Here is a 27,646-nt window from a genome sequence, read left to right as displayed (position 1 = left end):
TATTTGAGCCGTTGTGTTTCGATTAAAATATCTATTGTGTCCCCCTCATTCTCTCCATTAGTTAAGGTCTTACAACAAGATGTGAATGTTTCAAAAATGAAACGAGTTGTAATTCGAACGATTGTACATTCCTTAAGACATAGACATTTTGAAACAGATTGAAAGCGATTAGTAAGCTTGCTTCATCTAATATCGAACCAAATCGTGATCATTACGTCCATCAGTATACATTGTTACTGTCATCATTTCGTCCTAAATACTGAAACTACGTGTCTACATAAGAAACATAGGGAAAATTTTCATGAGAGGATATGAATATTATCTGCCCAGAAAGTAATGAAGCTCATGGTCAATATTCAAGCCACATTCTGTACTCCTCAATTTTAAAATCCACAATGCTTCCTTACGTCTCAGTGTAAGTTCTCGGTTCCCACCCCTCGGGTGTTTGGGTATATGGTCAATGCCATAAAATTCAAAACTCTTATTCAATGTTTGTTCTGAGCAGATGGATGTGTGTGCCGCTATTGGATATCTCATGTCACCACTCTTTACTGCTCGTATATGTTCCCCAATTCTGTTTCTTAAAGGTCTGATCGTGCTCCCAATATATCTCTTCCCACATTTACATTTAATGGCATAGATCACAAATTTGGTCAGACATGTGATGTTGTGTCTGATTTTAAATATCTTCCCACCCGGTCCCTGAAATTCAGTCATCCTTGGAAGCGCCCACTTGCACGCCATGCAACGGCCGCAGCCATAGAAACCAATCGAGTGTTGTGACAGCCAGTTGTCAACTTGTTTAGGTATTGGGTAGCTGGGGCTCAGGATATTTCTAAGTGTGAAGCCTCGTCTGTAGGTGATGTCCGGTCTGTTAGCAATTACTTCGTCTAGGGTTTTATCTGCCCTCAGTAGATGCCAGTGTTTGTTAAGGCTTTTCTTGAGGATCCCTGACCAATTGTTAAAACTTGTGACCAAACGTATCTTGTCCTCATCCTTTTCTTGTGTGGAGCGATCTTTCAAAGTATCCATTCTTTTGACTGTCTCAATCCTCTTCTCTGCTCTTCTTAGTGTCTCATGGTCATAGCCTCTGCTCCTGAATCTAGTTATGGTTCTTTTTTTGTGTTGTTCAAAATCAGTATCTGTGCTGCAATTACGTCTCACCCTTATCAGTTCACCATAGGGGATGGACCTGATTTGATGTGGTGGATGTGAGCTGGATGCGTGTAATAGGGAATTGCAGGCTGTTTGTTTTCTGTACAGTCTACTTTGTAAACATTTGTTTTCTACATAGAACTCTATGTCTAGAAACGAGATCTTGTCCTTGCTTTGTTCAGTTGTGAAGTGAATATTATGATCGTTTGAGTTGAGGTGTTTGATGAAATCAGTGAGTTTGGTCTGGGATCCTGTCCAAATCATAAGACAGTCGTCTATATACCTCCCCCAGTATAGTATCGAATCATTCCATTGTGAGCCCGATGGGCCCCAGATCCTCGTCGCCTCGAACCACCCCATGAAGAGATTGGCATACGAGGGAGAGAATCTGGAACCCATAGCCACACCCTGCTTTTGTCTGTACCATCTGTCCTGAAATAGAAATACATTATTGTCCAGAAGTATTGCCACCATCTCCATTAACATTTCAGTGTGTTCCCAGGTATTTGCTGCCCTGTTATTCAGCATTCTTCTGACTGCCATCATTCCTCCCTCTCTCTTGATGCTGGTATATAAAGCTGTAACATCAAGTGTCACCAATGTCATACCCTCTTCCCAGTTGAAGTCGGCTAGGGTGCTGAGGATATGCTTGGTGTCTCTTATATAAGATGGGAGGTTCACCACCATGGGTTTGAGAAAAGTGTCTACGTACTCAGACATACGTTCAGTTGGACCCCCAATTCCCGATATAATAGGTCTTCCTGGGGGAAATGCTGCATTTTTGTGAATCTTTGGTAGTGTGTACAGGCATGGAAATCTCGGCCTGTCTACCTTTAAAAATGTCAATTCATTCTCATCAAGTAAGCCCTGTCCATGCCAGCGTTTTAAATGTGAGTTAATGTATTCCGTAAGTGTCCAAATGGGGTTGGTCTGTATGGACTCGTAACATTCTATGTCAGCTAGTTGTGAGTATATCTCGTTGTTGTAGTCTATACTTCGCATGATTACCATGTTCCCACCCTTGTCGGCTTCACGTATAATGATGTCGTTATTATCACTTAGTTCTTTAAGAGCAGCCCGTTCTTTAGTAGTTAAATTGTCTGTTTTGGAGTTGAATACTGTGTTTCTATCCTCATGTCTGTCCAAATCAGCCAGGACCAATCTATGAAAAATGTCTACATTATTACCAGTAGTCAGCGTTGGTGTCCATTTGGACTTTTCTTTTAGACTACTGGAAATACTGTAATCAGTGGTGATCTCTAAATTTCTCATGACAGAATCTGTAGTAATTACTTCATCTTCACTTTCAGTAATGGATAGCAGTAATCTTGTGTCCAGAATATCCTGTATAGAATTTTCATTCAAAGTTGACATACCCAAATTTTTGTTCATGCTTTTATTCACAATATTAGTAGAACCAAAGTGTTTTCTCAATTTCATGCGTCTGACAAACTTGAACAAATCAATTTTAACATCACATATACTCCCAACATTTTTAGGACAGAAATTCATTCCCTTAGTGAGTACCGATACTGCATCCCCAGTAAGTTGAAGATCAGTCATGTTGATTACGTTTATGCTGTCTATTTCCTCTGGTTCCATGACCTGGTCCTGACACCTGGTGTGTCTTCTACCCTTACTTCCTCTCTGACCCCTCCTTGTTTTTCTCCTTGTTGGGGTCGCTTGTACTCTTTGTTGCCTCTCTTGATCCTGGTAACTTCCAATAAAAAACTGTTCCCAATATTGGGGTTGGTGCTCTCATCTTCTACCTCACTGCCACTTGTGTGTGTTGTGTTAAGGGAAGTAGAACTAGAGCCTAATGAGGCACCGCCAGTTTGGGTCTGTGTTTTTGTCTGTGGTATTAGGTGGTCATACTTCTTTGCGAATGTAAAGACCCGGCCTTCACAGTAGTCACGCTCATCCCTTCTTAGTTTGCGGGCCTTTCGCATCTTTATGTCTGAGACGTGTTGTTCTATAATCTCGTTTAGGATGGCATAATTTTTAAAAGTGCCCTCCGGTATGTTCAGATCTTTGATCTCTGATTCTAAGGTGTCTATGTCCTTCTGGAGCTGCACAACCTTTCTTTCGCAGTTTTCTATCAGAATACCCATGAGTCTATTCGAGTTATTATTCAATTCTTTTTCCCACTCACTCAGTAAGTCCGCTTCCAGGTCCTCGTATGTAGGGAGGATCTGCGATCTTAAACCCCTCGGTATTCGTTTGAGTTTAATGTACTGTTTCAAGGTGGCAGCATCCCACCACCGTGACAGTTCGCTTTTCTTTAGTTTCTCTAGTCTAGTGAATTTCTCCCTTAGACCTTCATTTCTCGCACTTGGTCCCCCTTGTAAAATTGTGTTAAGGGGCGTATTCCTCGCAATGTTACTAAAGAGATCTTCAGCTTCTTTATCTCTAGAAGTCATTGTGTCCCTGGTGCTGCCACCTACTAATAACGATTAGTTAGAAATAGTGGTATTGATCATAGGTGTCCTAGGCGCTCAAAGGGAAATTCACATTTGTCAATTATCAAACACTTAATCTGACGGTGCTGTAAGGTATAGAGAAACCACCAACTCTACACAGAAGAGCAAAAGCTCTATGTAACAGTTCAACAAATCCCCAGCACTCGTATTAATAAAAGTTTCAAAACAGTTATGACGTGTAAGTCAGAAACAACAATAGCAATAAAATTCTTGTGCGAGGTTTAGTTTTCCTTGTTCTTTATTTTCAAGGCGACATCCTAGTCACAGCCAACACGTGTTTCGTCGTGTAGGGACATTAAACCACGACTTCCTCAAGGCTGTGTGAATTAAAAGACAATACATACCATAAGGTATTATCCACTTCTAAAAGATAGATCATATAGGGTGGCATTTTGCATTACCTCTTAAGTTGTTACACAGAGGATTCCCATGCAGTGAACCAGTTGTACAAAATTACAAGAACAGGAATCTATTGTCAAATCCGAAGTGAATAGACGCAAAGTTAGATACATACAGTTAAACATATGGAAAGCAGTGTACTTAAGTAAAGAGATCTGAAATTTATTTAAAAATTGGGTATCCAATAGAGCTAGCGACCAAAAGAAGATGGAGAGAAACGGAAGGGCGTGCAGAAAACGTCGTGATCAGGTCTCGTCTAAATGGAATCGTTTTACTGTGGTGCTGGTCGTGTCTCACGTGAAAGTGACTATTTAAAAATTGCAATTGATGTGTTGATAAAACCGTGATGCGGTCCCGACTGGTGAAAAAATCTGTTGCTCGGGTGCTAGTTGTGATTTCCGTGAAGGTGACGAGGTGTTGAGCAACACCGCATGCCCATAATAGTGAGTCCACTTCTGACGAGGACATAAGTCAAAAATAGTTACCTATTTTCTATTCAAATGGTACCTCTAGTGTAGGGAAACATAATTAAAGCGCAAGTAATTAGTAGTCTAATATGCGAGCTATATAATATTATCTTGAGAATGTGTCCATAATTTGAACCTACTTAATATGTGGTTAAAATTCCAGACCACATAGGGGTCAAATCCACGACTTGAATATTCAAACTTCCTTCGTTCCTTAGCCAGTAAAGCGTAAGTATTGCGCTGAGCTGAAAAAAGTAAATGCGCCGATCAGTGCTGCTTTGCTAGGAGTATAAACTCAAATGTATCTCAACATCTAATACTTGTTATGTCATAGTTATATACCAAAGATATCCCAGTGAACTCCCAAATATCTATCCTCAACCGTTGACTACAGTCACCCGATCTCAACAAGATTCAGCGTATTTTAATATTGTGGTTCCAAGGAAACAATCCCGTACGGATTCATAATCTCTGTCAAGTTTTCCCTGATTCGGTATTTGCCACATGAAACTCAAGGTTTCCAAACCCTGACATTATCTGTGAATAAAGTCTTTCAAATTAAAACGCGGTCTCTATTCTCTAAACTTTATCTGTCAACACAACCTTTCAAATTAGTGTAATCTTACCCAAATATTCAGTCGGTATTGTGTTGTCTATTCCAAATCCCATCTACAAGTGTCCGGCGAGCCGAGTACAGCTGTCCGTGGATCTTGATTTCTCCGAAATAACGAGTGAACCCCGGTCAATATACTTCCGGGTCACGTAACGCGTCTTGCGTCATAGCAATAAAAATAGAAACAAGACTAAGCCGGGTTAAGCGGACCAAATGACTGTACCTACGTTAGTGTTTAAAACGGGATATATGCGATCCCCAAATATTAAAATCTTTCGATTGGACTCATAATCATTTAGCCTGAACAATCCCATTTTTTTGGAATTTAAGAGAGAGCTCTAATTCAACGCCCTGTTTCCTATTCCCAATGTAGGTTCTAATTGTCATCAATCAAAATGCAATATCTCCGAATCCAGTGTGCATGCAGGTGTATCATGGCCAATTTATATTCAGTATATGAAGGACAGCATGCTTAATGTCCTTATAAGTATCCGTAGTGCAGAGAACCGGCGCCGTGCATGAATTTTCGAATCAGTTTCGCACATAAAGTGGAATGTTCTTATTTGAGCCGTTGTGTTTCGATTAAAATATCTATTGTGTCCCCCTCATTCTCTCCATTAGTTAAGGTCTTACAACAAGATGTGAATGTTTCAAAAATGAAACGAGTTGTAATTCGAACGATTGTACATTCCTTAAGACATAGACATTTTGAAACAGATTGAAAGCGATTAGTAAGCTTGCTTCATCTAATATCGAACCAAATCGTGATCATTACGTCCATCAGTATACATTGTTACTGTCATCATTTCGTCCTAAATACTGAAACTACGTGTCTACATAAGAAACATAGGGAAAATTTTCATGAGAGGATATGAATATTATCTGCCCAGAAAGTAATGAAGCTCATGGTCAATATTCAAGCCACATTCTGTACTCCTCAATTTTAAAATCCACAATGCTTCCTTACGTCTCAGTGTAAGTTCTCGGTTCCCACCCCAGAGCTAAGACTCCAGGCACTGCCCAGCCGAGGCCACAGCAGCTCGAGCTGCAGCAGTCGCGCGCCTGAGTGCAGTGCGACGGTTTTGCAGACGGGGATCCTAGAAGCGTATTCAAGCTACTACGGGGCCTCTCCAGCACCAGCCCATCTTTTTGCGACTGATTCTTGCGTTTGGCCCGATGTTATTTGAGAGTCACAAAATCGACTGACAGTATACCTTGTAGTTGTCTGAGATCAAAATGATTACTGGACACAAACTTGCCTTCGTCTGGGGTGGGACTACGTCCCTGATCATTTCTGCACTTCCAGTTTGCCCTCGGTGGCAGATAGGAGGAGGCATGCCGCAGCAACCAGGGCCCTACTGGCAGTAGCGGGCACCGGGCAATCCCCCGGTGGGCCGCACGGGTGGGGGCCGGTTTTGGGCCCCTGGGGGCCGTTTTTGTTACAGGGCCGTTTTTGCAGCATAGCTTCAAAATCGGCCCTGTAACAAAATCGGCCAAAAACCGGCTTTGGCAAAGAGCTCGGCGGCACCCCCAACCCCCCCAGGGGTGTGGGGGGGTTGGGGATGCCGAATGATTGAAATCGCTTAAAGGTTACTGTGGCACAGGGCACAAAGGGGGCATGCTGCAACAACACGCTTAAAGCGCTTACAGCCCCTTGGGGCATAAACTTGCCTTCAGCTGGGGTGGGACTACGTCCCCCAGCATTCCTGCACTTCCTGTTTACCCTCAGTGGTGGTGAGGAGGGGCAAATATCGCAACCCTAAAAAGAAGCCTAAACAAAGCCATATCCTACCAAACAAAAGCCTAACTGCCGATTGACATGGAAAAATGCAAAAAGGTTAAAAAATACAACATATGGAGCGGGAGGCACTGCGTGGAAGGCAGCACTGACCCAACTGTAGCATTATGAGAAGGTGGGAGGGAGAAATTCGATAATTAAAGCTAAACAGCTATGCCACCAAAGCTGAACACAGGCAAACAGTAACAGAGGAGGAAACCAAGAAAAAAAATAGTCTCCCAAAGAACAAATGAAGATCCATAGCGTAATGAGCCAGTACTTAGTCCCTGCTGAGTGGGGGGTAACAGAAGAGAAAAGGAGGGACAAAGAGGCAGGACTGGCCACTAGCAAGCAAGGATTTTCAAAGGGCACTGAAACAAACAGATCAAGAGCAGGGGGGTAGTTTTAAGCCACAAGAGAAATTACAATAGGTCTCGAATGCTCGACCTAAAAATGGTACACCTCTCGTTGTGAATGAAGTGTTAAGAGTTCCATAAACTAATGGCCAGGGGTAATGAAACAGGACTCAAAAGGGATGATTTGGAGTTTGGTTCAAGCCCACTGGCTTGCATGGTCAGCAAACGATAGGCCCCTTTGGCTAGCCCGTTTGGAAGACGACTGCCCATCATGAGAACCCCACCAGGGCTCTCAGAGCCTTCAGTAGAGCTAGAGCTGCTATTGCAGCAGCTCTGCTGAAGGCACTAAAGGTTTGTCGAGCAGGTGCTATTTTTAATGTGTCCACTAAGCAAAGTATATATTTTTTTTAAACATCTATTATGGCCCTGGGGAAGGTTTTTTTTTCCACTGTGTGGGGGTATTTCCTTTTGCTTGGGACAACAAAGATTTCCCTGGCATTCACGAAGAGAAACAATGTATGCTGTGATGTCCACCCTAAATGGGATGGACGCTCAGATGTACATTGACTGATGGCCATTGGGTGGATGGAACTAAATTAATGTGGTTGCGCACACCTCTCTGAAATCCTGTACTCCAATAAATAAAACAAACTTAACTCGAATGCATGCACACCAGAGAGAGGTTGACTGTCCCTTAAATTACAGAATGTATACGAGTGACTCTTGGGTGTATGGGTCATTGGTCAAACATTTCCACTAGTAGGGCTAGGTGAATCTGGCACTTCCTCCAACTCTCAACAGAGCAGATGAACCACAAATTTGGCTGACTGGGCATCTACCATTTTTTGTAGGATCCCCTCAAATCCCAAACTCTAAATTAGTCCCACAGTCTCCGAAGTTGTGTGCAGAGGAGATGAGTTGTTTTACTATTGGATAAGACTAGGCTTTGTGGTGTGGTGTATTTATTATTATTATTACTGCACTATTTATTATATGTTTTCCTTGTGTTTTCTATTGTACTTTATATTATATGACAGTGGTTGGAATCTTGTAATGTCATGGTTCCTCCACCTATGTCATCCTGTTCTGAGATTGTTTGTGTTTGTCCTGCTGAGCAGTTGCTGGCTATTCCCTGGGCCCTCTGGATCATCTTACTTCATGTTCAATGAACTCAAGGTAAAGACTCTTCGTTGTCTCAGTGCAGTCTTTACAGGCTTCAACAGATCAAGTAAAACTTACTCATCAGAGGAGATAGGTCTCCCAACAGGTTGTAGTCCTGTGTAAATCCACTGTCCCATGAGGGGGATAGGGACAAGGAGCTGGACATTGATGGTGGGTGTCCACGGGCCATGGGACTGGGCCAGAGGAGATGCAAAAGTTGCTGATGACTGCAGAAGTGTTCATTAAATTGGCACCATTTGCTATTTTACCTAGCATCGGTTTGCTGTTCTCTGGGAATGAAGAGAGCAAGTACATCATATACACAACATAATATAGACTGCCAAAAGCTAGGTCCAATACTTATACTAAAAGGTGAATAAATCTGATTGATGATTCTGATTTAGTGACTGTAGAATAGGCCTGTGATAGTGCGATGAAAGCGATACAATCAGTAATCAATAACGTCCATACTGATATTCTATACAGGAGACTTTGAAGCAAGTTGGTCATCTTTAGTAGTAGTACATACTGTTAACACCCAGATGATTTGTCAACAGAATTGAGTGCACTACAGTGGACCTCAAGGTAAGAAAATGAGGGATGACAAGTGGGAGCTACAAACGTCCACGTGCACAGCAGCAAAGGTCTGAGGTCTCTAGGTGACTGAGTATATGTAGAGCACTTTTCAAAATGAATTTAAATGTTAGTGCTTTTTCATCCGTTAATAAGGGACACTGCGAAGAACCGGAAAAGGAAATTCAGGATTTTAATGGATTAACTAAGGCTTCATCAACCCACTCTCCACCTCCTTACAAGGGTGATGCTTACCGTGACACCTCAAATCAATGTTTTAATTAAAGTAATAAAAAACGTCTCCTTTATAGAGGAAATTTACTCAACACAAACCTTGATTACTGCTTTACTCACAAAAAATATGTTGAACTAGGCAACACACAGAACACAACTGTAGAGTATGTTTTAGCACTGTTATTTACATCTTTAATTGGGCTGGTGGGTGCATTTTTAGTCGAAGGGCCTGAGATAGAGTTTGATGGATGGGTACTTTACCACAAACATGACACACATCCCATTCGCCTTATTACAAGAACATATAAGGGATAAAGTGCCCCCCTGTTGTACAGTATAAGGATATTGCAAGTCACCGAGGAGTTCCATGACCATATGTCCATAACGGTATGGAACTCCAAGGTTATTACATAGTCACACCATCACCGTTCCCACAAACCACTTAAGTCCTTCGTGCGTAGCTCTTTCATATGAAAGAGAGAACATGTTTGCAAACATGAAGAATAAAAATAGAATCTATAGCTCAAAATTTAAAAAATCCAAAAAGCTGTAAGATATTTGATGCAAAACAATATGAGAATCAGTTTAATCATTTTAATACAAGTGATTTTTTTTAAAAAGGAGCAATCACTCGGAATGTGTACAAACATGCAGAAAGATTCTAACTTTTCTATAATTACCTAAGGAGTGTAAAAAAACAACATGCTGCCATTTATATCTCTGTTCTGCTTGTCAATGTACAGCTAGAAAAACCGAAGAAAGCAAAGCACAGTTTTGTTTTTCTTCTTTAAAAACTGCTTTATTTATGCTCCATGACCTGCTTTTCCCCTCAGCTGCAGGCATTGTGACGTCAGAACTCATGTACTAGGTTTTCACAGTTGAGTGGCCATGCCGTTTCTTTATAATAGGTAGGTAACTGGGTACATCAGAATCGGCCAATTAGAAAGTTGAGATGGGTTTTTAATACAGGGATTATAGAATCCCATATATTACTAGGATATAATGCACTTGAAATAGGCAGATAGGGTATCCATCAGGCTCCGAGAGTTTGAAAAATGTTTATATGCTCGATTCACACAACATTTTGTGTGCTTAAGTATCTGTAAGGTGCAAACAATTTGTTATTCTGAGGGACAATTTTAAATCCCGATTCATAGAACTGAATTTTCTTCTTGGGAAAAATCTGAATGTAAGGTGGATTTTCGCAACAAAAACGTTAGCAAAAAAGTGAGACTAGAGAAGTGATAGAGGTTAAAGGGCTTGTAAAATGATTTGGAAATTTACAAACTTTGAGCTCAGTGGTTCGTTACAAATACTTTGCATGGCCACACTCACTGTGTACGCGCATGTACAGTCACTCCTACAGAAAAATATTATTCGGGTACAGAGAGCACCGAAGGAAATCATCTACAATACAGCACATCTCCACAAAATATACCACTGCTGATCACCCGCTTTGCGGACTGCATTCTGTGTTTGGGACAGTGTAGGAGAGGGGACTTTAGCATCTCTGCTGACAAGTGCTGCAACTGTCCCTGAAAATGTTTAAAATACCTGCAAGGTGCCACTGAAGTCTAGATAAGATATAGAACTTAGAAGATAACAGTCATTAGTGTCTCATCAGAAGCAGAGAAAACCTGCTGAGATGCACTTAGAACGGGCCGGCTTCTCTGTAAACATAACTTCGGTTGTAGTTTTCCTGCTCATAAGCACTGGTCGTAGCGGGCACCGGGCATTTCCCCAGTGGGCTGGAGTGGTGTGGGGTCCGGTTTTGTGGCCGCGGGAGCCGCTTTTCTTACAGGGGGCCAGTAGTGCAGCAATATCGGCACCCTGTAAGAAAAGCGGGAGCGGTGCTTCATGGCACCCCACCCCTTCCTCACCTCAAAACAGACAGACCAGAAGGCTGTACAAATGTTCACAAAGAGCAGTGACTTCACCTCCAGGAAGGTTCTCATGAACACCTTTGGCGCAGAGGTGTTTGTACACTCTGTCTGTGTACCATAATTTACAAATGACCCAACTAAACATGTGTTTGACGACCCTATGATTGTATACCGGGTGCTGATTTCTGTTTGTTGTAATGCTTGCGTATGATGAATGTGCGCACATAAAGCTGCATTTTCTCTGTATGCATGTCTGCGTGTAGTAGTCTTTGTGTTTGCTTGTTGAACTGTAAGCATATTGTCTGCATGTTCGCATGTGCTTGTACGTGTGGCAGACGTGTGGACTTCTGCCAGGAATCTTGCTCCTTGTGCAGGTCTATGTGCCCATCCTATTTTCTGTCTGTGTATGTGTTCATTCAATAATTGATAGCCAAACCTACTACCTTTGGCAACTCTTGTTTAATCTATTTCACTCTTTTTAAGTCTTGCTTACAGACAAATTTATCTATTGGGACAATATAATACATAGACGGGCTTTGGGTTACCCCTTGCTCACAAATGGATGTCATTCTTGTGTATCTCGGCAATCTGAACTTGATTCAATGGCTTTCCTCCCTATTCTTGTTTTTGTCCCGTCTCTGGAGCATAGATTCTATATTAACTTTTTGATTTGATGAGTTGTATCCTTTCACAGCTGTCACGAGGTAACAATTTTTTTCATTTTTCTTTCCAACTCCATTTTAGTACGTAGTTTTACTTCATCCCTGTGCCATATGCTTATTCAACCTCACACCATGTCCCAGTACTAGAGGCTTCTGAACTGTCACCTACCCACCCTCACTGGTTTTCCGTGACTCTTTTTCTTGTACCAGGCTTTTATTTATTTACTTATTTTAAAAAAATGTAATTTGTTTTGGTGGCTTTGGTGCTAATGGGCAGCTCGTTTTTAGGTCTCGCCTATGCAGCGCGCATGCGATGCATAGGAAAAAGACCTTTTGGAATCGATTCACTTTTCGCCCTAAAAACGTGCACGCGTTGCATTGCTTTCAATGGCAACACGTGCACGTTTGGCGATTCCCTTGCGGGAGCGAGCTTTGACACCATATGTTTGTAATTAACTTGCAAACACATTGTGCCTCTGGCTCGCTCCCGCAAGGGAAACGCTTCGTTGATTCTCGGTCGCACTCCCCTCAACCCTCCCACTTTGTAAACCCGTGGCAGTTTTTTTTTACAGCGTGTGCGACACTGTAATTGTGTTCCCCGTCTTTTCTCCTGCTTTCCCCGTGCGTATTTTTTTTTTTACCCACTCTGTGCCCACTCCTCCCTAATCCCTCCCTCTTCAGTGCTTCTTGCATCACTGGCCCTTTCCGCTCCCACTCACTCCCCCTCCCCCATTCCATTGTTGCCCGCCTAACCTTCTGTCCATCTCAACAGGCCTGTGCCCCACTGTACAGCTGGCGCATGCTGGAGGATGAGGCTTACTGCGACCCCATCGGTACCTGCTGCCTCTCCATGAATAACTTCACCACCTTCATCGAGTACTCTACATGCCGATCAGGTACGTCTGCAGGCTCCTGGCTTTCTGTACTCTGGAGACCGCCAGAGGCCCTGCCCCAGCACCGCTGCCTCCCTCCTCGCTTTTCGCACTGCTCTTAATTTCCTGTAACACACTGCGCTCTTGCAGTTCGGAGCACACAGATTGTTGTCGGTATTTTTAAATCCATTGTTCAAAAAGGCTGCAGCAGACTCACAAGAATGTGTGCATCTTTTGGAAAGTGCATTGGTACACCACATCCCTGAGTGATCTCGAAGTGCTTTCAGAATTGGGGCACCCCCTGAACTGTTTTGGAATCCTCAGTGACCAGAGCCACAGTTGAAGTTTCGTTTGGGTGTCTTTTCCCTATTGTTTTAGGGATGTGTTGCATTAGATAGAGGCTGGCAAGCTTGAAGCGGATTTGTGTAGGGTTTAGAAATGGATTATGCTGGAGGCGTGAGGGTCATCCAGAGTCTTTTATATTTTATATGGTGGACTATTCTGTGAGCGGATGCATACCTGACTTATCTATTGCTCGGTATAAGATGGTGTGAAATTGCAGAAACTTCCTGCCAATTATGTGGCTTTAATGCCGATCCTTGTGTGTGGATGTTCAACTTCTTTCAATGTGTGATAAAACTTGACAGTTCGTGGTAATGTGGCCTTTTTTTTTCTAGATCCGAGATGTACACATTTTATAGAAACGTTTTAGTTGTGTGGCACGCATCAGATGCTGTACTTTAGTTCACACTGGACACATTTGATGGCGTGTCAGTGAAAAGTCCTAAGGCATTGCTCATTTAATTCCATATAAACAATATTTGTGTACACAAGTTCCTCTCTGTATTAGTGTTGCGTAAACACGTGGTTGTATTTTACTATTGCTTACAGAAGGAAACCACGCTTCTTGGAGTCTCAATGGACGTCTTTAGCGCTAGACCACATCTGTTGGTTCCCGGCATGCACCTTATAATGGTTGATGATGCAGCTGGTGGTCGAGCTCCTTTGCTTTATTTGCGCCACCCCCTTGACACTTGTGATAGAATGTTCCCTCCTGCTGTTTCTACTAGGTACTGTCCATGTTGTAAAGGTCAAGGTCCAGTACACAGGGACCAGGTGGGGTATCGTGTTCCTGTTCACAGCCAGCAGCCGCCGCCTCGAAGACCTGTCATCAGTTCTACAGTACAACACCCGGTGCTTTCGGTACTTCGCTCTTCTTCGTCTTGGCAAGTCTGTCTGATCATACTCCAGCCTTCTTTGCCATCAAGTTACTTTCACTGTTTGTTAGAATGCATTTTTAAACTTGGTCGGCACAGTTCACGCGTGCAAGCGATAACAAGCATTGGCATAGCCAATAGGTCTCGCCTTTGGGACCTTATAAGTATTTAGTTATGCAGCACAATATCCTTGGTGCAACAACATCAACCGTTGCACTTATAAGCTCCCAAAGGCGAGACCTATTGGCTATGCCAATGCTTGTTTTCCTATGTGTGTCACAAGCATAGTTGTTTTTCAAAATATATTGTTCCGAAGTGGTCATTGGTCCTATGAAAATAGCAAACTAAAGTTTAGAAAAAATGCCAAACTGGCCACTCATGCATTACAACATATGCAAACCCATTACATGATGACTGTGTAGATGTACACATGCCTCTGATGCACTGGTGGCCAACTTGCAAAGCTTTTTCTTTATTAGAAAAATCATTCCAAGATGGCTGCGTGACACAATGGTCGCCATCTTGGAATGGCTTTTCTAATTTAATATAAAACATTCCAAGATGAACTCCAATAAAGGTACATGCATTATGATGGACTAATGGCCATTTTGGAATTTTCTCATATTTAGTTTTTTCCATTGTCCAGGGAAACAAATACTGGCAAAGCCCCTAGCTCAGAAATCGACATTCAAAGATGAAATTGTTTGGTTCTGTTGGTGCTTGTTTTATCCCAACACTGTTCTTCAAAATGTACATGCTTGTTTATTAATGTATGTGAATTTTTATGTAACATTTTAAAAAATATATAAAAAATATTTGTCTCAGTGCTCCACTACTGTATCAAAGCCCCCTGACAGCGAAATCTGTACGGATCCAGCCACACCACAGTCAGCAAAGACATAAAAATGAACAAATGCTTCCTTTATAGAAATGTGTTTTTAAAATTGGAATATGGATCACTTTGGTATCAGAAAGAGGCAAAATGTTCCCGGTGACAGTGACAGTGACGTGCGCCAGGCATTTAGACGTCAAAGCACAGTGCCCACTATTCCACGTCATCACGTTGTGTCACATGGCTGCCTTATTTAGGAAGACATGATTATAGGGTGACCATAATACAGCGAGTCCTGATAAATAAATAAACCTGGTTAGACAATAATATTATAGTACTTGAAACCGACAAAACGTAGAATACTTTTAAAACATATAACCGACAAAACACAGTGAATTTAAAAAGCCAATATGTTGCATAATAAACAACAACAAACTAGAAAAGCTCAGATTATGTTTTTTTTGTTTCGACAATCTAAAGACGATAGAATCATGTGGTAAATAATGAACTGCTGTAAACTCAGGAATTTTAGTGAAGAAAGTAATCCACATTTAAGATCAACATTTAATACAGGAGGCATTAAAGCAACTTCTAGAGCCCCGCCTGTGTCTAGTGTGTAAAGTTTTATGTTTATGTACCTTCACTTGTTCTTGTGACGAGTCGGAAGTTGTGTGCTTCTTGTTTGAACTCCTGTTTCCCGACCTTCTTGATCTGCACCAAATGAAAGATTCCTGTAAAGTGAAAGATGTGTGGTCAGGAGCCCTGTACACGGCCGCTGTGGCAAATGAAACGCAGCTGCAATGTTGTGCCCTGACAGATAATGCTTACATATTATTATGCGCATGCCAGCAAAGTATGGTGCATATCCATTGATTCAATCAGCCATTATTCACTCACTTACTTTGTCGCAGTCGTTACCTGAAGTGGTCAGTCCTCAAAAAAAGACAAAAAAAGATAAAATAAACAATTTCTTTCCCTTAACAGGATTTTTCTTTTAAGTATTATTTAACTCCACAACATCCTTATGCCTACGAGATCTGCAGACCCTCACAGCTGGCTATTTTTTATTTCTCCTTTGGAGACAGATATAGTGTACCACCTATGAAAAGGTTATGTGAAGTCTTTTGCATGTACCCCATTTTTTTATCTGGACGCCTGACTTGGAACCAACATTTGTATTTCATACTCCAGAATTCTAGGGGGAAAAAAAACTGATTTGAACAATCAGGTAATACAAGTAGCCATCTTGAATTAGCCAAATCGTCATCTTACCACACAAATATATACTGATTCATTGTGTGTCTTACATGGGCCATCTAGTGAATGATGACCCAAGCAGACCTCATTAAACAAGTTAACATTCTAGAATGCCTATTGATGGTGATTGTCAGTGACCCAGGACAGGGTGAAGAGAACCGTTTTAAAGTTTTTACTGCACGGCCCCTTTAAAGGGTAAAGGGAGGTGTGCTTTATCGCTTCACTGGACGGCCCATTTAAAGGGAAAAAAAAACAGTTCTATTTTTACAATTCATTCTCCCACCTCGCCGCCAAGACCTGGAACACCCTTTCCATCCACCAACGGCAGACCCAGGACCTGCTAACCTTCAGAAGCAGGGCCGGACTGGCCGTAGCGGGCACTGGGCAATCCCCCGGTGCACCGCACGGGTGGGGGGCTGGTTTTGGGCCCCTGGGGGACGTTTTTGTTACAGGGCCGTTTTTGCAGCATAGCTGCAAAATCGGCCCTGTAACAAAATCGGCTGAAAACCGGCCCTGGCAAAGAGCTCGGCTGCACCCCAAACCCCCCGGGGGGGCGGCCGAGCACTTTGTCAGGGCCGGTTTTGGTTCCCAGTCCGGCCCTGTTCAGAAGACTCCTCAAGACCTGGCTATTCCAGCAGTAGCATTTCCCCCCCAAGCGCCTTGAGACCCTCATGGGAAAGTAATGCGCTTTACAAATGTTCTGATTGATTGATTGACAATCCTGCATCACTAACAATCACCAAGGCATCCCAAAAACGGTTCACAGACCGCAAACTTTAAATTCTGCTTTTTTATTGGCTGCAAAATGCAGAGTCCGAATTTAGAGATGAACTCTGATTGCCCTTGCTCTTGGGCTGCTCTTATCCCCAGAATGGTAAATGAGTTAACTATGCAGAGTTGAGTAGTTAAGTGATTTTTGTAAACTAAGGGCCTCATTTACAAGCCCATTGCACTGCCGGTGTGTCACTTTTTTGGACACACCGGCGGCACAGTGCGCCTGCCCCAGGAAGCAGGAAGGTGAGAGAAGCCCTCTCCTCGCATTGCGCTGTGTTACCTCTAATCACTGTTTAAATACCTTGCTTTAACTGTATTCTTAACTGTGCAATTTTACTGATTGAATAATTCGTTTGAACTTTTTTAATTGTGCAAACCCTGTCATTTTAATCGGTCTAAGTAGCTAGCACGCATATTATTGCTGAATTCATTTTCTTAGGAAATCACAGCAACCAAATACTTCAGAACCATTTTTGCACTTACATTTTGATGATCTCGTTGTTTTGTCTCCTCTTCCCCGGTCCAACGCCGGCATCCTGCCGTTTGAGTGGAGGGAAGCAGACACACCCCCATCAGGCAGACCTGATTTTTGGCCAGGTTTACTTCCGGTAGTGAGACCGGAACCTCGGCTCTTCCCGCGCACGCCAGCTATTTAGTTTCATGCTGGGCCGGACGCGCAGCGGACGCGCCAAAGGCAAGCCCGTCTGCGCCCGTCCGCGCCAAGGAGGCGACAAGGGCAGGAATTACTGCCCGAATTGAACCTGATTTTATTTACAGCCCTGAGGCATTGAAATATTTAAACCCTAAGGGGCGCTGTAAGTGCCGGATTGCACCGGATAAACTCTGGGGGACTGGTTCTGCTATAGCTGCAGAACGGATTTCATTGGGGGCATTCTCATACTTATAAACAGGACAGGCCTACCAACCACAGTACAAAAAACACAAATTAAAGGAGGCCTAATCAATGCTAGATCACTTAGTAAACATTGTCAGGATGTTAGGGACCTAATCCTAGACCAGCAACTTGACGTCCTGTTTATTACTGAATCATGGCTGAAAGACTGGTGCAACCCCGATGTTGCAGTCACGCTTGCACCTGACTACAAAATCTACAGGAAGGACAGACTGAATGGCAGAGGCTGTGGTCTGGCCATCATCCTACATGACTCATTACACTGCTCCAGCTTTGACCTGGACTCGATCATGGGCGCTGAAAGCTTAGGTTTCTGCATCTCCCTAAATGCCTTTACATCCTTTTCGGGAGCGCTGGTTTATCGTCCCCCAGGCCAAAGCTCCGCCTTTACAGACTCACTCGGAGATTCATTAAGCCACCTCTTGCTTAGATATGCTAATTTTACACTGCTAAGCAACTTTAACCTTCCTCTAGAATCTAGAACTGAACCAGGAGTTGACAATTCAAAGTACAGTTACTTACTTTACACCAACTGGTGAAGGCTCCAACACATCAGGCGGGTCATATTCTAGACGGGGTCTGCTCCAACTTTATGGCCTTATCAGTAGACACCCCGCTCCCGATGATATGGTCAGACCATTTCTTTATTCCACTCACAATCAGGGCCCCACAGAAAAGTCGCCCTGCTATATTATCCCCTAACCCTCAACCCAGACGCAAATGGCTCAACTAGCTGATAACCCGAAGCTGGCAGCCCACGCACAAGCACTTACTCCCGCACTGATAGGAAATCCAGGGGGGGACTCTTGCCTCCTACACTCCTGGCTTACTATGGTTTGTAATGATCTAATGCCGCCAGAGAAACACAATAAGATTAAGAAATCAAAAACTCAGAAGGCCCCCTGGTTCACACCCGAATTACCATTAAATCATCTCAATTGTAAGAAACAGGAGCGGAAATTGAGAAAATCCTATAACAATGCAGATGGAACAGCCTATAAGAAGAGCAGAACACTCTACAACCTCCAGATCAGAACTGCCAACCAAGAGTATTACTCAAAGAGAATAATGGAGGCCAATTCAGATCAAAAAGTTATTTTCTCAATCATAAAATCTTTTCCCTACCCGGAAGCGCTGCAGAATGATTTGCCCCCATCACAAACCTTGTGCGATGACATCTCAACTTAGTTTGAAGAAAAGATTCTTAATATCTAAAAGAACTTTTTAACCATTCCCAGTCAAGACTGGGATGATATCACCGAATCAGCTGCCTTCGACACTGCTCACTGCATTAAAACCTTCGAGCCGGTACCTTTACAACTGACTTATGAGGCTATCATATCCTGCAAATCTGGTTTCCATTAGATGCCTGCCCCCCCATAATTTTTCATAAAATCATTGATATAGTCAACCCGGTTATAAATCAAATAGTTAATTCTTCATTAAGCACGGGAATAGTACCAGACGAGTGGAAACTGGCACTGGTAAAACCACTTAAAAAGAAACAAAACATCGGTCCCTCCGCGGTCTCTAATCTCCGGGCCATTTCATTGCTCCCTTTACTAGGTAAAATCACAGAAAAATTTGTACATAGGGAACTTACTAAGTTCATTGAAACTGCTAATATCCTGCACCCACAACAATCAGGTTTTCGCCCAAAGCACTCAACAGAATGAGCCCTTCTGGAAGTCACTGACGCTTTAAAAATGCTGTCAGACAAAGGCAAGAAAGCAGTCCTTATTTTACTCGATTTGTCGGCCGCGTTCGATACCATTTCGCATGACATTCTTCTAAAGAGGCTCGAACACGCCAGAATCTTAGGGACTGCGCTGGAATGGATTAAGTCATTTCTTACTAACCGCAGGCAAGCAGTGACTCTTGGCACCTTCCTTTCAACGGAGAAAAGTATAACAACAGGAGTTCCACAAAGTTCTTCATTGAGCCCACTGTTGTTCAACATTTACATGACCCCGCTCATCTCCCTCATAAGCTCCTTCGGAATTGAAGTAGCGTCCTATGCAGACGATACTCAAATGATTGTATCTCTCAATAACAACAATACGGACGCCGAATGGAACTTCAAATGCTGCCTTTCTAAAGTCGTCCAGTGGATGAGGGATAATCACCTTAGATATAACACCGATAAGACTGAAATCTTTCCCATTGGGAGAGATGTAACCTTTCAGCCAGATATGTGGTGGCCAGAGGGAACTACTTCCCCTCCAGATATGGTTAAGTTAGCTAAGAATTTAGGGGTACAGTTCGATACTGCACTCTCCTTCCTCCCGCACGCTTCGGCAATCGTCGGGTCCTGCTTCAGCCTTATCCGATCACTAAAAAAATTATTTGATCTGATTCCACTCCACGCAAAGAAAACAGTTGCTGTGGCCCTGATTCTATCACGTCTAGACTACTGCAATAGCCTCTTCGCAGGAGCCAACAAAGCCACAGTAAAAAAATTGCGGGTGGTCAAAAGCGCAGCGGCACGGCTTGTCCTGAGGCTCCCAGGTAGAGTATCAACATCTGCTGCTCTTAAAGCCTTACACTGGCTTCCGATTCACAAGAGAATCCTTTTCAAAATCCTCCTAATCACATATAAAGCCACGATTAAATCAGGACCTAAGTATCTCTCAGCACGTTTCTCCCCTTAAATTACTACTAGGACTCTTAGATCTTCGACAGCTAACCTCCTTAAACCCCCCACCTTTAAACAGATAACAAAAGGTGGAAAAACTGTTGCTGCGCTAGGGACTAAGGCCTGGAATGCCCTCCCAGTCAAATTAAGACTACAAACAACAGAAATTCAATTCAGGAAGGCTCTGAAGACATGGATTTATAATACCCCTGATGCTTGCTGTCTTACAATGATCTAACATAGCATGTATGAGTACGCCCAGGACCCCCTCTCATCTCAAACTCCTTAGCGCCAGGATACTCCTCGCGGAGTGACAGTCAGCGCTTTATACATTTCAATTTACATTACATTTACAAGGCCACGTAAAGTCACCCTGCGTGACTTTTCATGGCCTTGTAAATATGAGCCCCTTTCACGCATTACTCTGCGTGAAAGGGGCGTTCCATGGGTGTTGCTGTGGGTGTTCCCACACAACATCCATGAAACCTGACACATTCCCAGATTTACAAAGTTTTGTAAAGCTGAGAATGTTTCAAAATCCAACACTTTCCCAAGTGAGGCGTAAGGGAGCGCAACAAGGGGAAATAGTTTAATTTCTCCTCGTTTTTCCTCTTTCTATGCGTGCTGTATTCTGCAGCACACATAGAAGGAGAAAAATGCCATCACTGATTGTTTTTGTGCAGGAAAGGACACTCGCAACTCAGGCACCTTTGCAACATGACATGACGTAGGGGTGTCTGCGCTGGCGCATGGCAGCCAATTGTGCACCGGCGCAGGGGAAAGCAGACGGATACGTCGTATTATTGTTAATATGAGGCATCCCTGAGCTTTTAAAATGATGCAGCTCGGCGCAGCAAAATGGCTTGTGGCGGCACGCAATGTTTTTGTAAAGGGAGGACCTAAATACTTACTGATCGCAGTAGAGATACATAACTTCGTTTTACAAACGTTAGTGATTTTCAAAAAAGCCTTGAAATTTGTGACCACCCCTGACCTCCGGGCTTGTTGGCCATTGTCATCGGCCATACTCAGTGGTCCAAAGAGACTTGCAGTTCCTTGCCATTTGTCCCTGTGAGTCAGCAGAGCACAACCTTTAGCTGCTCACACCAGGCTCTCATGCAGATTCTCGTCCCCTCAGTCCACCTGACCCTCAGAGCACGTGGGGCACACACGCCAGCCATGCTCATTGGGCACTGGATGCAGGGCATAACATTCTGTCATGCCTTGTGATGGTCTATTTTCTCCAAATCCTGCTATTCACAACCTTCCGACACAACCAGAGGCCTCTGTGCACAGGGCATGGCCTTCGTCCATGCCCTGTCTATAGACTCCACTTTGCAGGGGCTTGGCCATCTGTAAAGTTCTCTGGGAAAAGATGGGGCCTTCAGCCAAGCTCCGCTCCCAGGTACCTAGCCCTCAGATCGTGCAGAGCATCGCAGGATGGTCCTCCTGTGAACCAGGTTAGGAACAATTTCCTTGCACTCATTTCTTTTGCTGTGTGGTGCCTAACATTTTATTGCGTTTACCACCTTATCTGTCAACACTTACTGCCTCATGTTTTGATAATTTGTTCTACTGCTTTGCAAACTGAAAATGTTTCTCTATTAATCTTGTGAAATAGAATACTTTCCCCTCACTTTTCTTATAACACTCAAATGATGGTTCCTTGTATTGTTTGATAAAGATTTTGGAATAGGAGATGCACTTTTCGAAAAACAACCAATTGTCAGGAACCAAGGAAGAAAAATATTCGCAATTACAAGTGAAACTAATGAGATTGACTAAAACAAGTTCCTAGCATGGGAAGGGCAGGGGGAGGGAAAGTAGGATGTTTCATATTGTTAACAACTTCAGGAAGGACAGACCTGAAGAAGACCTGAAACTATAGTGAGTTTTGCAGTGTGTGAGCTGTGCCGGTGGTTGCAGGTGGGGAACTCTGGCTTTCAATTTAGGGACTATGACTTATTTTCATCATCAGACTTTGACACAGATTAAGAGAGAGAAAGTGAGAAAAGGGAGAATGACGGAACAAAGATAGGACAACAATGTCAAAGGGAGAAAACAGGGATTAAAAAATAACGGGCCAGATTCACAGAACTAATTTAAGACAAAATCCTAAACTTACTACCATTTTGGTATTCACAGGAGTCACTTACTCATTTTGGTATTCACAGAAGTTAGGAGTCCTAACTTTAGGACTCCTAAATGCCTTCTGTGAATACCGAAAGTCTTAAAGTTAGGATATTTCTCAGTTTAGGAGTAGTAAAGTTCCTAAACTGAGAAAAATCCTAACTTTAAGACTTTCGGTATTCACAGAAGGCATTTAGGAGTCCTAAAGTTAGGGACTCCTAACTTCTGCGAATACTGAAATGAGGTAGTGCCTTCTGTGAATACCAAAATGAGTAAGTGCCTTCTGTGAATACCAAAATGGTAGTAAGTCTAGGATTTTGTCTTAAGTTAGTTCTGTGAATCGGGCCCAATCTCTACCAGTAGGATAAAGAGGGAGGGAGTGTGGGATAGCAAAGAAAGAGGCAGGAGGTGGAATCAAGACTATAGACAACTCTTGCACTCGACAAATACGTTTTTTTGCACATTAAGCACTGGAGTTTTGGCAACATTTGGCTAAACATATGTGAGTGGAAACCGAAATATATTTATGGGGGCCAATACTGCTGCAGAGATGGTCATTGGTACCAAGTCATCAAACGTTTCACCTGTATTGACGGATGCAGCCACATGTCCGGTCTTAGGCGGAAAAAAGACATATATAACATAAAACAATTTTTTTTAACTAAATTGAGTTTTTAGTAGCTCCTGTGCAATACAATCTATTTTGTAGATAGTATCGTGTTCACTGTACGCTTCCTTGTTTCTTTCCCGTAAAACTTCACAATCTGCGTCTAAAGGGCGGAAAGCCCACGTCTCGCCAAGTGCCTTAAATTGTGTTTTTATTCTTCGAGGCACTGGTGCTTTAACCTTTTGACTCGCTGCCTTCATAGGGCGAGATTACCCCGCACGTGCTGAGCAGTTTGATCCCATGAAGCCGGCAGATGGGAGTCATTCTGCGGGGGTATCCGAAGGTGCACTAACATGAGCATGGTTTGAGCTGACGCGGGGGAGGGAGGGGGGGGGAGAATGGGGGTGAGGGGGGGGGTTGGAAATCTTGAAGTGATTGTGGAGGGTGATCGCGCACATCTGAGATAACAAGGTTCAAAGAGCAGTGAAAATACAACAACCATTTGACATTAGGTTTCCCATGTTCAAAATAAAGGACTTGTTTTGTGACGCTGTAACTGCAGCCTATTTTGTAAGGGGAAACAAACAAGGTAAGAGGAGGGGGTAATCGTCCCATCAGCAAAATATACAAACACCAAACCAGCCTCCAGTGAAGCTGGGGTTATGTGTGTGAGTTGTGTATATAATGGGTCCGATTCACAAAGATTGTGGTGTGACACACTCTTGTAGTGCTGCTGAAATTCACAAGCAAGCCAGGCGCATTATATGAGTAAGTCACACTTACTTAAACTAATCTTTGTGAACCGGGCCCAAAGTAACTCACATTCCTGCACGAAGAGCGCCTTGGGGACTTGACAAGAGGTGGAAGCGCTACAGAAATGCTTCAACACATTCCAATGCAGCCAGTCCTCGTTCACTGTAATGTGGCTGATGGGTGTGACCAGGGATAAGGGCTTCCATACAGGAGTTGGGAGCTCCTGAACAGAAAGCAGCTTTGCCAGATATAGTAACGGAGCAGCTAGTAAGGACTGGTCGTTAATCCACCAGCATGTATGGGGGAGATACCGCATATAATCATTGTTATTATTGCTATTAATATAGCGATAGGGGTCGGTGAATCACATCTTAGTTGTCTCTTTTTTGCAGGGCTGATTCTTCTCGTGTTTCTGCCTTTTATCTTTCAGGAGTTGAGAAAAAGAATGTCCATGAGTACCTGAGAATGCCAGGGTAAATTCTATCCAATCTAACCGCCCTGTTGAGATTGGTGAACCATTTACACTTAAGGAGGTTCGTGCTGCTGTTCTGGGACTCGCATCAGGAAAGGCCCCAGGCCTAGATGGCCTGCCGGGTGATCTGTTCAAGCAGGAACCAGATGTGTGGTCCCCCTTTCTTATGATCCTCTTTAATGCCATTCTGGGAGGCATGGCTATGCCAGGTACTTGGCTGGGCGCAGAGATTGTCCCGATTTTTAAAAAGGGTTCGCCTCTGCTCCCAGCCAACTACAGACCTATTAGTCTTATAGATGTGCAACAGAAGATCTTTGGCAGATTAGTCTTAAATCGCCTCCAGGAATGGATTCATGACACGGCGATTATGAGTCCCTACCAAGCGGGCTTCCGAAAAGGTATTTCCACCACCGACCAAATTTTCCGCTTAAATCTTCTATATTGGAAGACGGTGCTGATCGAGGGCGGCAGTCTTTACACAGTCTTTGTGGACCTTCGTGCCGCCTTTGACCTGGTGCCCAGGGATAAATTATGGGCGGTGTTAATGGACCTGGGGGTCCCCAATGGCATTCTCTCAATTTTGAGAAGATTGCATCGGGGAAATTTTGCCAGGGTAAGATGTGGAAGAGGAGGGACATTATCGGACGCTTTCCCCGTTGACAGGGGGGTTAGACAAGGATGCGTCCTTGCTCCGACCCTTTTTTGTTTATTTGTCAACGGGGTCATAAGTCACCTTAGCGCCCTGAATAACATCGATGCCCCAAAGTTGGACGGCAGCAGGGTTCCCGCAATCATGTTTGCGGATGATACCCTGCTGCTCTCCAAATCCCCTATGGGTCTACAACGGGTCCTGGATGGGTTCGCGTGCTTTTGTGTGGATCACGGTTTGGAGATCAATGCTGCCAAAACCAAATACATGATCTTCAACCCGCCCCCCACTACGCGCGCGAGCCCTACCATAGGGTCCTCCAGACTAGAGAGGGTCTATACCTTTGAATATCTGGGGATAGTCATTAACCAGACCATGACCTGGGGACCACACAAAACAAGGGCAAATATGAAACTGACCCAGCTGGTGGGCGGAATTGCCAGGATGACCAAAGGATTGACCTATAGGCCCTTAGGACCACGTATACACATATATAAAGTACAGGCCAGGGGGGCTGTCACCTATGGAGCAGAAATTTGGGGACACACGCCAATGCAAAAGCTTCAGATAACGGAGAATACTTTTCTCAGGCAGTTGGCAGCTCTGCCTGTAAGCACACCTCTTTTGCCTCTTAGACTAGATTTGGGCCTAAGACCAATCTCAGAGGAGCTGGGTCTAAAACCCTTAACATTCTGGTGTAAAATTTGGTCTTCACCGGAACTATCCAAATACAGAGCGGAGTTGATAGACATTCTTCGTCTTTCTAAGAATATAGAAATACCATGGCTAAGCTACATAAAACACACTTGTGAGCTACTAGATAGACCTGATTTGTGGCATGACCCCGAGAACGCATGCCCCGGGGTCTCACGCAAACTCATTTCAAAGGCTTATTATGAGTACTGCCTACGAAAGGCCACAATGAATGTGCGGGAGGGGTCTCAAACCGCTAAATTTCTGGCTTTTAAAGATTTTTACCATCTAGAACTGACTTTAAATGATATGGACCCGCCGCTTACAAGGAAGCTCTATCTGCAATGGCGCTATAATACCCTCCCTCTCAGGGCGTACACAGCACTCTGGGCACACTCGGACCATACAGCCTTATGCCCTTTCTGCAAACATACTCAGGAGACGGATTTGCATGCCATATTTTTCTGTCCAATGTACCGAAGAGCAAGGATTTATTGGCTCCGCCCTCTTCTCAAAATTGTGGCCTTTAGACAGTACCTCCCTGCATTTAGAATATTGAAGACAGATCTTACGGCTACAACCGCGTTTGCTGTATCCAAATTTCTGACTTCTATGTGGTTTACTCGTATGCGCCACCTCAAACTGTTACAGGAGACGAACTAATGTGATGTTTTATCTTAATTTTGCAAAGTTCAAATTTTACCTGAAAAATGGTTTTATTTATTGTTATGATTATATTTTACTTGTGTACTCTTTTTTGGTCTGAGTGACCGAAATAAAGACAAATTAAATGAAATGAAAAAGAATGTCCATGAGTTAGGGACCAGCAGCATCTATTATTTGTCATTAACAGAGTCATTTACCCCATAAACAAGCATTTACAATGCAACGGTCTCGGCATTGTTAAAGTTAGAGCTATTGGCATTGCTCATGACAATGCCGTTTCTTTAAATGTTTTAAAAACAAAAACATAAACAAAAATAATGTCATGAGCAATGCCAATAGCTCTAACTTTACCAATGCTGAGACCATTGCATTGTAAATGCTTGTTCCTTTTGTAACGTATCGTTTGCTACCTCTTGTATTTTATTTGCTCTTGATACTTGCACAATTGTCACTATTGCCTCATGTAACGTAACGTTTGTTTTTGTAACAGGCTCACTTGTAATTCTTCTCCTCTTGTATCTTTACTTTGCCTATTGTGAAGCGCTCTGACACCTTCGGGTAAAGTCTGCGCTATATAAAAACGCATTAAATAAATAAAAATAAAAAAAAACACGACGGGGGGGGGAGGCTGAAGCCCTGTGAGTCCAATGGGTGTTGCGCGCCTGCTCCGAGCCCTCTTCGCCCACACCCCAGAGTGAAGGGGGTCATCCCCCCCTCTGTGTCCAAACCTTCCCAGTACATACCTTCTCTGTGGGGGTGGGGAAGGCGGGGGAGAGACGACACCGCTGGAAGTTAAAAGAGTGGGTCCCGAGAGAGAACGAGGAGCGGTAGTGGAGGGGGCAGAGGGTGGTAAAACGAGATAAGAGCAGGGAGAGAACGAGACGCAGAAAGGGGGGCGTGGTGCAAGGAAAGGGTATGAGATTAGAGAAGATAAGAGAAAGTAAGATGAAGAGAGAGATTGGTGAGGGAAGTGTAACTGCTGGGGGCGGAAGGGGGGGCAGGCACGAAAGAAGAGGAAGCGCACGTGAAAGATAGGAGGGAGTTTGAGGGAAAGAGTGACCCAAAGGAAGAGAGAGGAGATAGCTGGGTGGTGGAAGAGAAACGTGTGAGATGAAGGGCAGCAGGAGGAAGTGAGGGGTCACAAGGAAGGAGGGAGGGAGTGACACAGAGGGAGGAAGTGACACAGCAGGACTGGAGGGGCAGAGAGGAACTGATAAGGAGAGCGCAGAGCAAAGGAGATGCGAAAAGAAGAAATGTGGCGCCAAGGAGGGAGCTCGAGAGATGAACAGAGAGGGCGCGTGGCTGCGATGGGAGGGAAGAAAAGGGGGCGGGAGGGGAGTTGAGCTTGTGAGGGAAGGGGAACAGAGTGGAGGGAGAGAGGAGCTCAGAGCGCGGATGCTACCAGTTTCAGCCGCC

General features: G+C 43.7%; 1 protein-coding gene across 1 annotated transcript in view; it reads right to left on the bottom strand.

The window, feature by feature from the left end:
• The window catches only part of CHRDL2 (chordin like 2), a 672,596-nt gene that overhangs the window by 111,695 nt on the left and 533,255 nt on the right, over positions 1 to 27,646 (bottom strand). The window contains exon 10 of the mRNA XM_085623361.1: positions 15,320 to 15,412. Within this exon, the coding sequence (XP_085479487.1) occupies positions 15,320 to 15,412 (93 nt within the window). The remainder of the gene's footprint in view (positions 1 to 15,319; positions 15,413 to 27,646) is intronic.

Source organism: Triturus cristatus, chromosome 8 (genome assembly GCF_964204655.1).
Source record: "Triturus cristatus chromosome 8, aTriCri1.1, whole genome shotgun sequence".
Lineage (NCBI taxonomy): Eukaryota > Metazoa > Chordata > Amphibia > Caudata > Salamandridae > Triturus > Triturus cristatus.
The sequence above is the reverse complement of the archived record's forward strand: the minus strand, read 5'-3'. Positions and strand labels throughout refer to the sequence as shown.